The sequence below is a fragment of the Acomys minous genome, assembly GCF_964271855.1.
Source record: "Acomys minous genome assembly, chromosome: 10".
Taxonomy (NCBI): domain Eukaryota; kingdom Metazoa; phylum Chordata; class Mammalia; order Rodentia; family Muridae; genus Acomys; species Acomys minous.
In genome coordinates this window covers 72,434,032-72,449,222 of record NC_140491.1, presented here as the reverse complement: position 1 = coordinate 72,449,222, position 15,191 = coordinate 72,434,032, and the positions used below count along the sequence as shown (strand labels likewise).

Below are 15,191 nucleotides of genomic sequence, written 5' to 3'. Positions count from 1 at the left end.
CCTGGCATGGCAACTCTTTGACAGACATGGGAAGAGCAGGTGCTGAGGTGGCTCTGGCAGAGCGAAGCACCGAGTGATGGGCTTTCTTGTTTCCCACCGTGTAGGCAAACCCACCCTGCCTGCTGTCCACCGTGCAGTACATCAGCAGCTTCTACGCCAGCTGTCTGTCTGGAGAAGAGTCCTACTGGTGGATGCAGTTCACAGCAGCAGTGGAGTTTATCAAAACCATCGATGACAGAAAGTGACCAGGACCAGGCCTGCTGAGGCAGAGACTATAGCCAGGAAACAGATCTCAAAGAATGTGTAGCAGCTTCCTTGAAAGGTGGATGTTGCTTTGTCTAATGCTGTACAGCTTCCAGTTGTTTCCACATGGCTCTTCCTAGCAGATTAGCAAGCTAATGCGCAGGCTCTCGTTCCTTTCCGCCTTTCTGAGTTGCATATTTTATTTCTTGTCCCCGAGTAGAGAGTAGAACTACAAAAGGGACCATGTTTTTCAGGTGTTTTAAATTTTTTTAAAAAACAACAGAATCTTTTAGGAAACGTCCAGATCTCAGTTCATGGATTCCCCACTCGTCCCTTTCACTTTTAGAAAGAACAGTGTGCCTCTTCCCAGTCGCTGTGAGCGTTAGATCGTGAGGCCAGCTGCACCGAGGGCCTCCTTATAGATACACTCTCCTAATGAAATGCTAAGAAGGAAATGTAAATACAATATATATTTATATTTGATGTAATATGGGCATCTTCAGTCTCTAATAAACAAGGACAGTTGCTGAGAGCAGGCTGCGACATTCCCTCTTGTGAAATCGTTTCCTTGACAAAATTTAAGCTGAGCTTAAAAGCAAAAGCAGAAATATTTATTAGTGTGTAATACAGTTTATTACTCTCCATGTATGGAGTTTGATGGGGGAAGTCATGTAGGCATGTGCCATCATGGACACGTGTTAGCCTGCACGTTGGGACAGACTCTACCATGCGTTACATAGGACGAGCAGTACATGGCAAGTGTGCCGTGTCCCTCCACCTGCACACTGAGTAGAAGCCACAGACAGGGCTCCTTACAGACCCTTAATTGTCATCTGTTTTTGATGATTATTCACATTGAATGCACAGACCAGGAATTCAGTGAATGTCATTTTTTAAAACTAATTTGTATCGTCTGCTCTACTGAACCAGGTTTTACTAGTGTTAACTATTTTGACCAGCCACACTATTCTTATGGGAAAAAGAAATCTATTTTGGCAGGTTTCTGTGCCTTTATTGCCCTCTTCTGGAAAAAAAAAAGCGTCTCTGTAGTTTGGTCTGCATTGTACATCAGTAACTGATCAGGAATGGCCTTTGGTGCCTGAGGAACTGCCCACGGAGGCACACCAAAGCTTCAAGCACAAGTCTTGTACATAGGCCATCACCGGCTGGTTTCACCTTGTATGTTTCCTAAACACGTTTAGCTTTTATGACAAATGCTGCAATCCCGTACTTCCGAGTCCCTTGTGGTGGCAGCAATACAGGCATCTTCTAAGGGACCCTTGGTGAGCAGAGGGAGCAGACGGATAGAGGAAGTCCACTGTCCCCTCTGAGAACTCGGCCACACCGTGCCAGAAGATGCCGGCTTTCTTCATGCTTCCACTTCCTTCCTCTCTCTCCCTTTAAAACCCCAAAGAGGATTCGCATAGGAGTGTGAGGTGTGCTTCCTGCCTTGTAGGGAGAGCTCAGAACTGAGCTAGTGTCACAGCGCATCCTGCAAGTGTTGGGTCAGGAACTCTGTGTCCCCCCATGGGCTGTCATTATCAACCTTGCCGTGGTGTTAGAAGTTACATCTCATCGTACGTGAATCGCAAGCCAGACTATGTCGGGACTCTCACATCTACTTCAGCATCGGTTCAGTGAGTGTCAAGTCCACAGAAGACTTTGAATAGTTGGAATTCATTGTTAGGGGACTTAACTTGTAAATCAATGAGAGATTTTTTTCCTCTCTCTCTCTCTGTAATGGTAGCTAAATATATTCCATGTTATCACTGTGGAAATAAACATGAAGATGTGGACATTGCAGCAGGGCTCTTTTCTGTGGAATGAAGGTGGTGGATTTGAGCTAAGGGCTACACTGCCCAAGCCAGTGGTGACGTAAATCTGGCATTGGTGACACCTCTGGACTTGGGAGGTAGAAGCCAGCACTGATCCAGCATCCACAATCACTGCTTTGCATTCAGGCCAGAAATTTTTTTTTTTTTTGCTTCCAGATTTATTTTATATGTATAGATGTTTTGTCTGTACTCCTGTCTGTGCACCAAGTATGTACAGTGGCCATGAAGTCCAGAAGAGGGTATCAGATCCCCTGGAACTGGAAAACAGATGATTGCAAACTGCCATGTGATTGCTAGAACTCTGGTCTGGGTACTCTGGAATAGCAGCGAGTGTTCTTAACTGCTTGCCATCTCTCTGGACCCATGATAGAATTATTGAAGTGTTGATTTCTCAATTCAGCAAGTGTCTACTCTCTGGAATATGACTGGAAGTGACTTGATTTGTTTGTTTTCCTGGAAAAGGAAGTAATCAGTCTTCTGATGTTTCCTGTTGTACTCCCAGCACTGGTTCTACATGACGGTGAGCTACCAGAAGAACTAAAATTGGATTTCAGGACTCCTGGGGCAGAGGTTAAGAAATAGGCCTACAGGAAATAATCTGGCCAGCTGCAAAGAGCAGCCCCACTAGAGATAGCATTGCCTAGTGACTGACCCGAAGGGTCCCACTGGAGATAGAGTTGATAAGAGACCCAGTTTTATGGCCACATTCCTTTCTGCCCACTGGAGATAGGGTTAATAAGAAACCAGACACTTCCCTGGACAAGGTAGTGAACAAAAAGAACAAAGAAAGGCAAGCCATGGGTGGTCTTGGCGCCTCTTTCTGTAGACTGTCACTTTAGACATTAGATCTTTTTATGTTCCTTAACCAATAGATGATTGCTAGGCTAGGTCCCCACCTGCTTTGAGGCACTGGGAGGGATAGGAACCTATAAATTTACCCTCCGCTCGGAGATCGGGGATTTTTCTGGACACGACTGTGTTGGTGACCAGGCAGAGCCCGGCTCGAGTTGATTAAAGGTCCTCATGTATGCTGCATCAGTGTCGAGTCCTGCTGGTCGTTCTTAGGGGTCTTGTGATCTGCGTACAGCAAAGGGTGAGTGCAGTGTACAAGTCACTTTTGGAAATGTTCAGATATCTAAAATTATTATATAGAACTTATAAATTAAGGAATATTAAATGGGAGGCAGTCGCTCAGCTCATGAAAGTTCTATAGAGTTATGGAAAAGAAAAAACCCATTTATGTTTTCAGGTAACGTCCTGTTTCTGGATTTAGTGAAATAGATTGCAGACCATCTTTCCTTATAAACTGTTTTAAACTGGAAAAAAAAATTTCCCCCACCTTAGGTAAAATCTTGGCTACTGTAACTAATTATTTTTCTTTTCTTTTCTTTTCTTTTCTTTTCTTTTCTTTTCTAAAAACATGCTTCTGGGGTTGGAGAGATGGCTCAGTGGTTAAGCGAACCTGAGTTCAGTTCCCAACACCCACATGGTGGCTCACAACTGTTTGTAACACCAGTCCCAAGGGATCCAGAGGCCCCACACAGTACTGCAGACATGTATAAAGGCAAAAGACACACAAAATAAATAAACTTAAGGGGAAACATGCTTCTGAGAGCTTTGGAATCACTGGATTGCTGTTGCAGGGGTCTAGGGCTTTTGGAGCATTGACAGTAGACAGGATAGCTACTTCCTCTTCCTGTTGTGTTCTGAACATCTTTATTGGCCTTCCCACACTTCCTGGTGTGTGTAAGCAAAGACTCAAATCTCAGCCCAACAGGAGGTTTGTTCTTGCCTAAGACCCCATGTGCCCCTGCAAGCTGAGCCAGGCTCCATCTTCATGCTTTGTACAGCAGGGTTGCGTCTGCACTGGGTAACAGCCAGCCAGGAGTTTCAGATGTGTAGCCTTCCTCTTGGTGACAGGCTATGAAGAGGGAAGGAGGCACCTGTCAGACACATCAGAGGGTTGCACGGGCAAGATGGAAGTGACGAAAATGCAGTCCTGACAGTGTGCTGTCAGTGGGGTAGCCTCCTCTCTGCCGCTCCATCTCTGTTCTGTCAAAGTCTGCGCTCTTCTCAGTTCTTTGAGGTCTAGCAAGTTGACTCTGTGTTCGCTGTGGCTGGGGAGAGGGGGTGTCAGGAACCATCTGCTTGAAGCTAGTGCATTTTCACACATTTGTGAACTGTTGGAACTTTGAATGCCAAGTGCCTGAGAGGTATGGCTCATAGCTGTGAGCCTAGGACAGAGGACTCTCAGCCTGGCCTACAGAGAAAGAGCTTATCTCAAGTACATAAAAATAAAAGTCCTTGAGAGCTTTGTCAGATGAGTGTTGCTGGATGCTCCAGGAACAGGTGGCTGGGAGTAGCTTTTTACCGGGGAGAACTCGTGGACAAATGAAGGTACAGTCAGCTGTAGTGGGAGCAGAGCTCAGGGCGGACCAGGTGCAGGTGAGGGGGGTTCCCCATGTGAGCTATGGGCTGAGCGGTATGGCCCCTTGGGGCCTCCTTTCTGCTGACACCTGCCTCCTCGGCTGCTGTGCATCACTGTGCTCACATCGCTGTCTGCTGTCTTTGCTCCAGTGAGCATTACCTTATGTAAGCCTGGATCTACGCGCCGGCCTCCCAGCCCTGTTACTCTATATGGCGTGACAGTGTTCTCCCTCGCTGCTCCGTGTCCCTGTATCCCGAACTCAGAAGCCTTGCTGGAGATGTGCTTCACTCCTGGAACGTCACCAGTGTTCTCCAGGACGCTTGGCTTAGGAAATAGCTGTAGACACTTGTCCATCTGGAGGATTGAAAATCTGAGGCCAGTGTGGGCTACATAACCAGACTCTGTCTCAACAAAACCCTTGTTTTGTATGGTGCTAGGAGAAAGTAGAGTGACCCAGCAGTCCTTGAGTGGAAAAGCTGCTGCCTTAGCACACTTCCTACCTGACACCATACTAGGTAAAAACTCCTTGGCTTTCACTGTTGCTGGTGGGAAGGTGCCTTCCCCATAGACAGGCGCTTCTGATTAGGAAGGAAGCATCTGAAAGCTCGGCTTTCCTTCAGTGTTGGCGGGGGTTAAAGTGTGACTAAGTTGGGGGTAGGTGTGTCTCTTGTGCTCCTGTTTGTGCCCACTCAGCCTTCTCTAACTCAGTGGCTGTGGAGCTTCTGATGCTGGGGGTCTCTGCACGGCTGAGGTTCCTGGAGCCCGTCACGCCTCTACACGCACCCCTCCCCCCAAAGAAGGAACTATTCAGTGGGCAGGCCACAGACTTAGAAACAGTTGTCACGTGATGAGGCTGGCCAATCTCTGTCTAAGGAGATTTTTTTTTTAACCTTGGCTGCAAGTTTTTTGGCCTGTAAACAACAAACTTGAAAGGCAGTGGTCTTGTTTCTGTTGTCTGGGAGTTCCACATGCTGCTGAGTAACGCATGGAATTTTATGCCGCTCTCAACAATGTCCAAAGTGATTTTTCACTTTAGCTTCCTTAGTTCTCCTGGGATTCATAGCTGTGACAAGATTTCTGTGACTGAGGTCTGTTGACAGATAGTGTTCTGACTAAGCCAGTCAGGTGAGCTGACGTGACCATCCACGACCAAATGAATTCTGTCTGTCCGTCCGTCCGTCTGTCTGTCTGTCTGTCCGTCCGTCCGTCCGTCCGTCCGTCCGTCCGTCTATCTATCTATCTATCTATCTATCTATCTATCTATCTATCTGAGACAGAGTTTCTCCATGTATCCCTGACTGGCCTGGAATTTGAATTCGCTATGTAGACCAAGTTGGCCTCAAACTCACAAAGATCCTCCAGCCTCTGCCTCGGGAGTGCTGGGATTAAAGGCCTAGATTGGAACATTGTTTTTTTACTCATACACATAAAATCTTTATTAAAAAACACTTTGAAACTTAAATTTCTGATGCTCTTAATTTAGACTTACAGCCACCTCTGCAGTGTACCTGATTATACTTTAGGAACATGTTCATAGCTTTGAAAGCCAGAATAATGTGTTTCTAATTTTTTTTCCAAAATAATTTTTTATTAATTTATTCTTGTTACATCTCAATGGTTATCCCATCCCTTGTATCCTCCCATTCTTCCCTCCCTCCCATTTTCCCCTTAATCCCCTCCCTATGAGGAAGAATAGCAGGCTACCAAGAAGAGACTTGATACCCTATGAGCATATAAAGGGGGAGGAAGTCCCCCTCAGGAACATTTTTTAAAGTGCTGTATCGGGAAAGCACTTAGGAAACAGTCTTATACCTCTGCAATCCCAGCTCAGAGGGACGAGGGACAAAGGTATCCCAGTGTAGGGGAGGATCCCTGGGGCTGCATTGCAGCCTAGTGAGAAAGCCCTGAACCCCAAATTCGGGGAGAGACCCTAGACCCTGCCTCTAAAGGAGTTGTTGAGAGTCTTCGCCTCCCCATGCACTCACCTAACAGACACACAGACACAAACAAGGCAATCTTAACTGAAATAATAGTTTCCTTGTGTTCCTCCCTGCTCCTTGCTCGCTTGCAGTCACCGGCAAGTATCCTCTGGTGTTTGCTCCTGGGAGTGGATAGCAGAAAGTATCTTTTCTTTTCAAGTTTAGGCAAGACCTGTCCTTCAGTTACCTCCTCCCCGCCAACTGCAGTAAAGGCTCGGCAGTTCCCACCTCCTGGCGCTAGTGGGCTGCGGGAGGGGCAAGTAGTCGGTCTGCAGGTGGGCTGAAGGGGCGGTTCCTGGCACGTTACTCACACGGTGAAGTCCAGAAGTCCCGCATTGATACAACTGGATATAAACTCTCCAGGGAGGAGTTGCAGGTTGCGCGTGCGCTGTAGATCTCCACAGTGTCTGACCCCCGCCCCCACCCCCGCGTTTCCCTGCCGGGTCTCCAAGCAGTCACTGCCACTAGAAGAAACATGGGCATTCTCGGGTGACCAGGAGGGAAGCCGTGGGACCGAGGCGTGCCCAGCGTCGTCTGTATCCACGCACAGCCCACCTGAGACCTGTGGAGCCTCCCTATGCCCCGCATGCGTATTCGCAGTCACGCCCAGCGCATTGACGCCTGCCCGGGAAGAATGCAGTAGCAGCCCCACTTGCTCTGGTTAGGTGGCGTCTGCTGTGAGCTCTGCAGAGAACTGACCTTGTCCCCTGACTGATTCCGGTCTGGCAGCTTCCTCCCAGATCCCCATTTTGCCGCTTCTTGGGTGACATCTTGTGGCCAAGGACAGGTACAAAGCACTGGCTGTTAGGCGGCAGTGCAGGAGCCCTGTACCAGGACAGCTCCATACAGACCCTGGAATGTGTGCAGGTCCCCACGTTACACACGCAAACACACCAGGCTCCTCCTTGTCGGCTGAGCCGTCGTCATTCCTAGCCTATGAAGCTTCTCTACCACAACTCAGCGTCAACGTTACTGTCCTGCCTCGAGTTCGTTGCTTGACGTCTCTGCTCATGAAAGGCCCAGCAGTACAGTCCCAACACCGTCCTTCACACCCATTCTGCAGGGGGTGCTGCTGGAGGGTGCGTGTCTTTCGTTACAGGTGCTGCCTACTCTGAGACCGTTTCCATCTGTCAAGAGTAATGCCTAGTGCTTTCCACACGTCCCTCCCACTGCCTGGGCATCACTGTGGACCCCACTATCCTGGTTTGCCTTTCACTATGGCGAGGAAACACCCTGACAAAAGCAAGTCTAAAAGAGAAAGGCTTTATTTATGTGGCTTATGACTCCAGGTCATAGTCCATCGTGGTGGGGTGAGAGTGATGGCAGATACCTTTCAGTCCTAGTGCTTTGTGGGAGCAGAGGCAGCTTGAGGCCTGTCTTGTCGCCATAGTGAGTTCTAGGCCAGAGCTATATTATAATAAGACCCTGCCTTAAAACAACAAAAGCTAGACAGTGGTGGTGCACGCCTTTAATCTTAGCACTTGGGAGGCAGTCAGGTGGATCTCTGTGAGGCTGAGGCCAGCCTGGTCTACAGTGCTCGTTCTAGGATGGCCAAGGTTACACAAAGAAACCTTGTCTTGAAAAACCAAACAACAAAAAAGCAAAACAACCAAAGACAAAGAAAGAGACAGAAACAGGATTTGAATTCAGATCTCAAGATTCCCAAGTCTGGGCTGGGCACTGGTGGCACACACCTTTAATCCCAGCACTTGGGAGGCAGTCAAGTGGATCTCTGTGAGGCTGAGGCCAGCCTAGTCTACAAGGCAAGTCCAGGACAGTCAAGGCTACACAGAGAAACCCTGTCTCAAAAATATATATATAAAACAAACAAACAAACAAACAAACAATTCCCAAGTCTGAATTTTAGCTACCTAGGGTTCTGACCCTGTCTGCCTTCTGTAAAGGCAGTCTCCTAAGACTGTGGAGGATCATGGGAGCCAGGGTGCAGAGGGAGCAATGCAAACTGTCGAGGGCAGATCCTATGGCGGTGTCTTATGATCTTCACGGCTGTGATCTCCTTCTGTATGAGTCCTTTGACACAGGGATGGACACTCTTAGTGTCCCACTGTCAGGACTGGCATCCAGCAGGAACCCACAAGTCAAATTGGATTTTAGTCTCCATGGGAAGGAAGAACGGTGTTCCTGCTCATGGTCCAAGTACATCAGCAGTGCCAATGACACAGCGAAAGGGAGCAGGCAGGTGACCGCCACCTCCTCTTTGCTGCAGTTGGCTGGCACTGGACTTCCAGACAGGCCCTGGGGGAGACGGCCTGCTTGCAGGCAGCAGGATAGTGAGAAACAAAATGTGGCTGTGAAGGGGAGGAACGGATGAGGAAAGCCTCCAGGTGGCTGGGTGGAGCGCCCCGCGGGGCGGCCGCCTCCTCTCCGTGCACAGATTGAGCCCATGATGAAGATGAATGGAACCCTTTTGGTTAGGAAACGCGGCAGCAATCAAGCCAGCTCCCTGTGCCCAGGGTCCCTCCCACCAGCCCGGCTCAGGGAAGCATTAGGAGTTGAAATTGCAACCCCGCCACATGGTTAGCACGGAAACTAGGTGAAAACAGACCGGCAGCCTTGATTACAGGATAAATGATACAGGATGCCAGCAAGCTTGGCAAGAATAAGGCAGCAGATGACAGCTTGCTCAAAAGCAAGGTGGCCTAGATGGGTGAAGACCTTCTGGCCCAGCCTGGACCCCACGGGGAAGTGACCTGAGTGGCCGGAACCCATCCCTCAGCAATGGTAGTGCGGGGAGCAGAGGGGGGCGCTAATGGCCGAATGAGGTGGGAGATAGGGTATTGCTTTGTGTGTTGGTTGAGGGAAATAAACAGGTCCAGATCTCATATTGGGAGGCATGGCTGATGAGGACGCTGTGTCTTCATCTTTCCAGGCCTCCAAATCCCAATTTTTCTCAATATGTCCACTGTAGAAAGCTAGCTGATCAGTCTGGTCATACACACACATACATACACATACACACTCTCTGGTCACACACATAAACACACACACACTGGTCACACACACACACACACACACACACACACACACACACACACACACACTCTGGTCTCACACACACACACACTCTCTCTCTTTCTGGCCAGACACACACACACACACTGGTCACACACACACACACACACACACACACACACACACACACACACACACACACACACACACACACACACACACACACACACGGATCAGGACAGGGACGTCTACGGGCCGCACCAGTTAATACTGTCGGCGAGATTGCAGGGGGCATGCTTAACTCGCTTCAGGTGCTCTAGAAGCTTCACACAATGGAGAGGCTAATTACAAATCATGCCTATTTATTCATTAAACAGGGCCTGGGGGAAATTCAAAGAGGCAGCGCTGTCTTCACTTCATTCAATTTGCAGTCTGTGATTAAACGGAACACAGCTGCAAGGCTCGGGCTGCCTGCTCTGTTCTCGCCTTCCTCAGGATCCGCTGACCCTTTCTTTGGGGGGTTGTGTCTGTTCTCAAACAGGCTCTTGTCATCCTTCTTCCGTGTTTCCGTCTGGTGACGCTGGGCAAGCCCTTTCAGCAGCCCGAATCCCAGCTTCCTCATCTGTGAATTGGGTGCAGTGGGTTTAGAGAAGCAGGAGGAAGGGAGAGGAAGGCGGTCTGCCTGTGCCTGTCCCATCTCCCGCGTGGCGACGTCTTCCCTGGCATTCTCTGACCTTCCATGGGAATGGCTGTCACGGGGACAAGAGAACCCAGGGCCTGTACCCCTGCTTCCCAGGCTCAGCACCGTGCCAGACGCAACGGAGTCCCTGTTTAGTGCTGGGTGCAGCTGAAGCCTCCCGCCCTGAAACAGAATCCAGGCCTCTGCTCTCTGACTATGTCCCCTTTTGCCCGGGATTAAGGATTTCTCTAGATGTGACACTGTTCAGGACCTGTCCCAGGCAAGTCAAGACAATTAGGACACTGTCCTCTTCTAAAGCATAAAATAAGGCAAAACGAGAGGTGTTCACCGGTAACATCTAGAAGTATCTGGGGGCTGCGTGGACCACGGTAAGAAGCAAAGGGTGACATTTCTGTCATCGATGGAACAAGTTTGGTTGGGCTTTCCTTTTTCTGTTTCTCTGTAGCCCGGACTGATCCCCAACTGCCAGTGTGGGAGGTGTGAGTCAGGGCCACCGCAGGGCCTCGGGTTGTGTGTCCTCTGTGATTCTGAGGGCCGGCAGCTTTTAGATTCTATGACACTCTTTTCTTCCTTCTATTATTATTATTGTTATTATTATTATTGTTATTATTATTATTATTATTATTATTATTATTATTATTATTATTATTAACAACAACTTGTGTGTGGCAGTGAGAGAGGCTAGCCTGAGCGAGTCAGTGCTTTCTGTCCACCACGTGAGTCCCAGAGACAGAACTTAGGTCTTCAGGCTTGGCAGCAAGCCTCCTCTCCCCACAGAGGCATCTCTCCAGCCCGTTGTTATTATTATTGCTGTTATCATCACCACCACCACAGGTCTCAGGTAGCCCCAGCTGGCCTCAAGTTTGTTAGGAAGTGGAGGCTGGCCTTGAACTTGTGATCTTCCTTGCCTCTGCCTTCCAAGCACGACTGTCCCGTGCCACCATACCTGAGGCGTGCGGTCCTAGCGATGGGTTCCAGCCCCATTAGAGGCCAACACTCTATTAACTGACCCATAGCCCTGTGTCCTAACTGCATCCTGTGACTGTAATAAAATACTCTGGGCACAGCAACTTAGAGTAGGAAATGTTTTGTTCCAGTTTCTTGCTCACAGCCCATTACAGAGAGAAGCCAGGGCAGGGACTTGAAGCAGGAACCATGGAGGAATATTGCCTGCCGGCTTAGCAAGCTTTCCTGCCAAGGAATGGTACCACCCACAGTGGGCGGGTGGGGGGGGGGGAGGACCTAGTTGGTTAGTAATTAAGACAATCCCCTCCCCCAAGAGGCATGCCAGCAGGCCAATCTGATCTGGCCTACCTTCTCAGTGTCAAGTTGAAGCCAGAGAGCTCAAACTCAAGTCCTTTTTTATTTTTATTTTTATTTTTATTTTTATTTTCCTTCCCTTTTCCTTTTGTGAGGAAGGTTCTTCCTTTTTAGTGTAGGATGGCCTTGAATTCACTATGTTGCCCAGTCTAGCCCTGAATTTGCTATCTTGCCCAGGCTGGCTTTGAACCCTGGATCTTCCTCTGTCTTATCTCCCAGATGCTGGGATTACAGGTGTGCGCCACCGTAGGCATCTGGAGATCTTATTCGTTCCCATTTCCCAGGGTGGAATCAAGCCAGGTCATCGGGATGGATGTTGCTGCAGAGCCTGCATCCCAGCAGGTGTCTCTCACTGAGAGCTTCTCCCACAGGCTTGAGTCTTTCCCCCCTCCCCCTGGGTGGCAAGGCCCCCCTCTCCACTGCTGGTGCTTCCCAAATGACCTTGACCTTGGACCCACTTTCCCTCTCTACCCCCAACTAGGGGACTCCCGGCCCCCCTTGAAGGCCTCTCTGTAAAACACCCCATTTCCCAGGGCTCCCTGTGGGGGTCCTGATGGGTTTCTAGACATGTTGCCATCCCCCCCATGGCTTCTAAAACATACAAATCACTCTGTCTGCGCTTCTGTGTGTTTCATTACCAGGGATGCACATTTGAAAACAACAGAGGGTGAGATCTAAAAGCAACATACAATTTTTATTACATATATCTCCAGATCTGCCATTAGGGCCGTCCCCGCGGCATTATTGACCTTGGTTCTTTCTCATTTACATCCCGCATTTTTCATCCTTTGGAATATGGTGTTTGGGGACTTCTCCATCATTAAGTGGGTTTACAGCAATTTCCCTGTGTGTTTTCTCCAAGGGATTCTGTTATGAGATGCACATTAAGTCTCCATTAATACCTCATTATCCGACTGATAAGATTACCATGATAATGAGGCAGAAATTCTAATTGTTTCATTCTTATTGCTCCTTCCATTTAATCCTTCCTCTCTACCTGGAAGTTGTGCACAAGCTGCTGAGCGCCGGGCCTGGAGAAGGCCTTCCATTGGAGGAGCAGAGACTGCGATCCCTGTGACCAGCGGTGACTGGGCCCAGAGGGCACTGGGTGGAAGTGAACTTCATGGGCCAGGCCTTTTGGATTGAGAGAGCTTCCTTGCGACACAGCCAGGGAATGACACATGACAGGGTTCATACATGTGTCCACAACACATGCACACAGGACCTGTACTTCAGGGGAGCTCAGCCTTTTGATTTCCTGCTCTATTTGCTCTCTGGCCTGGTTGCCCTTCTAGAATATTCCTAGTTCAGGAGCAACATGCTTTCCCAGACAGTAAATCTGTTTGACAGAGTTAGAGGCTCCAGGGTCAAGAGTGGAGCAACTGGGGGGGGGTGGGGGAGGGCAGGACAGGGGGATGGGGGGGGTGGACAACAATATAAAAAGAGGTCTCTTCCGTGGGGGCCTATGTCAGGGCCCTGTGCAAAGGTGGTTCCCACCAAGGTATCCTTGGATCCTAGGGGTGTTTGGCTTTCACATGTGGGGGGTTCCTCAATCGGTTGGGGGTTCCACTGAAGTAATCCTGTGCCCAAGAGTGCCACCCCATCAGACTCAAGACACACAAGCTTTGAAGGATCCTGTGGCCAGGATATTCCTAGAGTGGGCTGGCTTGGCCTGTGGGAGGGCCCCCACCCCCCACCCACCCACCCACCCAGCCCTCACGTGCTCTCCTTGCCCCCAAGATCACAGAAATCGCTTTGAGCCTGAGGGCATTTTCTTTTCTTTTCCTTTCTTTTTTTTTTTTTTTTTGGTTTTTCGAGACAGGGTCTCTCTATGTTAGCCTTGACTGTCCTAGACTCACTTTGTAGACCAAGCTGGCCTCGAACTCACAGCGATCCGCCTGCCTCTGCCTCCCGAGTGCTGGGATTAAAGGCGTGCACCACCACGCCCAGCTCTGAGGGCATTTTCAAAGCCTGCAAAGGTTTGGGAGCATCCAGAAGCTTCATGGTTGTCAAGCCTCTGTGGCTTGGAGAAAGAGTGGGCAGAGAGACTCTCGTGCTCCGGTGTCCGAGACTGGGCCTCAGGTGGACGGCTAGAAGCTGCCCAGCTTCCACGAGGCAGGATGGCATCACACTGAGCAGGGGGACAGTGGCAAGAGGTGACCAGTGTAGTTTCTAAACAAAAACATGCATGACTTAATACAACAGCAATGTCATTTCACAGCTACGGAAGCCAGAAGGGGCCAGCCAAGTCACCTTCTCTCTATCCTGGGCAGAATGTTGCCCTCTTCTTAAGATCCTAATGGAGTCTGTTATTCTGTGACCCTTGGCTGGTGCCACTCCTGTCTCTGCCTGCACATCACAAGGGCTATTTTCCCAGCCTGTCCCCTGTCCCCCATTCTACCCACCCCCCCTCTTTATTTTTTCTTTTCTTTCTTTCTTTCTTTTTTTTTTTTTTTTTGAGACAGGGTCACTTTGTAGCCCAGGCTGGCCTCCAATTCACAGATAGTCACCTGCCTTGCCTCCCGAGTGCTGGGATTCAAAGCGTGCACCACCACGCCAGGCCTGTCTGTCCTCTCTCCTAAGAGCCCTAATGAAACTGGGTTCATCTTAGCTTGATGGCATCTAGCAATGAAGCACACACAGGCACTAGGTGAGGCTCTCAGCATGAAGACAAGGCTGGGCTTGGTACACAGGACTTTTATTTCAGTACATGGAGAGGCAGAGGCAGACAGATTTCTGTGAGTTTGAGGATGGCCCAAGCTATATTGTTAGTCCAGGCCAGCTAAGGCTACATGGTAAGACCCTGACTCAAACAAAACAAACATCCCACAACAACCAAAAAAAACCCAAAATACAACAAAACCAAAACAACACTGAAAGAGAGATAAACCTGTTTTTTAGGATCCCAAGTGTGGGATTGGAACGGTCTCGTGAGAACAGGTGAGGCTAATCCACTAGAAGACTGACCACCTCGTGTGGGAGCCTGATTGTGGCCAGCTGAAAAGATCCTGTGAACAGACTCTGGGAGGAGATATATAAATGAGCCCAGACCTGGAGGCGGGGCTTTTTGGAGACTTGGGATAGTTTTGGCTGTTCATCGCTGCACTTCGAGATGCTCCTAGAGAGAACCACTTGAGGGAAGGCTTCGGGGCTCCAGCTCCTGCTGAGGTTCTGGGTTCTGGTTACTCTAGGTTCCAGCAGAAGAAATCCTGCAGATTGTGCTAGGAGAATCACTCCTCGGAACTGATATCCTTACGGTTTTGTTATTGTGTCCATTAATCCTCATTTCCTATTGTTTTGGTTAGTTGGGTTATAAATGATGTATGCTTGGTCACTAAGTTGTTAATAAAATATATTGGTTAAGAAAATTGGGCCTACACAACACCCTTAAGCAAATACCATCACACCACAAAGACAGTATTAGACAAAGCCGAGCACAACCAGCAGAGTGTATCAATAGCTCTCAGGTGGTGACCCTTGGGCCTAACTGTAGTATGTGTGGATGGGAAACTGTATTTAAATATGATGCTTCTACCCTGCCCATTTTCTATGGTAGCTCAGGTTGGCCTCAAGTTCATGGCAATCCTCCTGCCTCGGCCTCCTTAGTGCTAGGATTATAGGTATGAGCCACCACACCTACCTGATATTTAAATTTTTTTCCTAGCCAGGCATGGTGGCACACGCCTTTGATCCCAGCACTCAAGAGGCAGAGC

At 49.2% G+C, this 15,191-nt stretch overlaps 1 protein-coding gene across 7 annotated transcripts in view; it reads left to right on the top strand.

The window, feature by feature from the left end:
* The window catches only part of GAPVD1 (GTPase activating protein and VPS9 domains 1), a 76,157-nt gene extending 73,043 nt beyond the window's left edge, over nt 1-3,114 (top strand). For 5 of the 7 annotated variants that reach the window (XM_084798451.1, XM_084798450.1, XM_084798447.1 and 2 more), the window contains one exon: nt 105-2,046. In XM_084798451.1, coding sequence (XP_084654577.1) covers nt 105-245 — 141 coding nt within the window. In that variant the 3' untranslated portion in view covers nt 246-2,046. Of the gene's footprint in view, nt 1-104 lie in introns of all 7 variants that reach the window. The other 2 variants (XM_084798448.1, XM_084798445.1) reach the window with 1 other exon arrangement.
* The last annotated feature ends 12,077 nt before the right edge of the window (nt 3,115-15,191 follow it).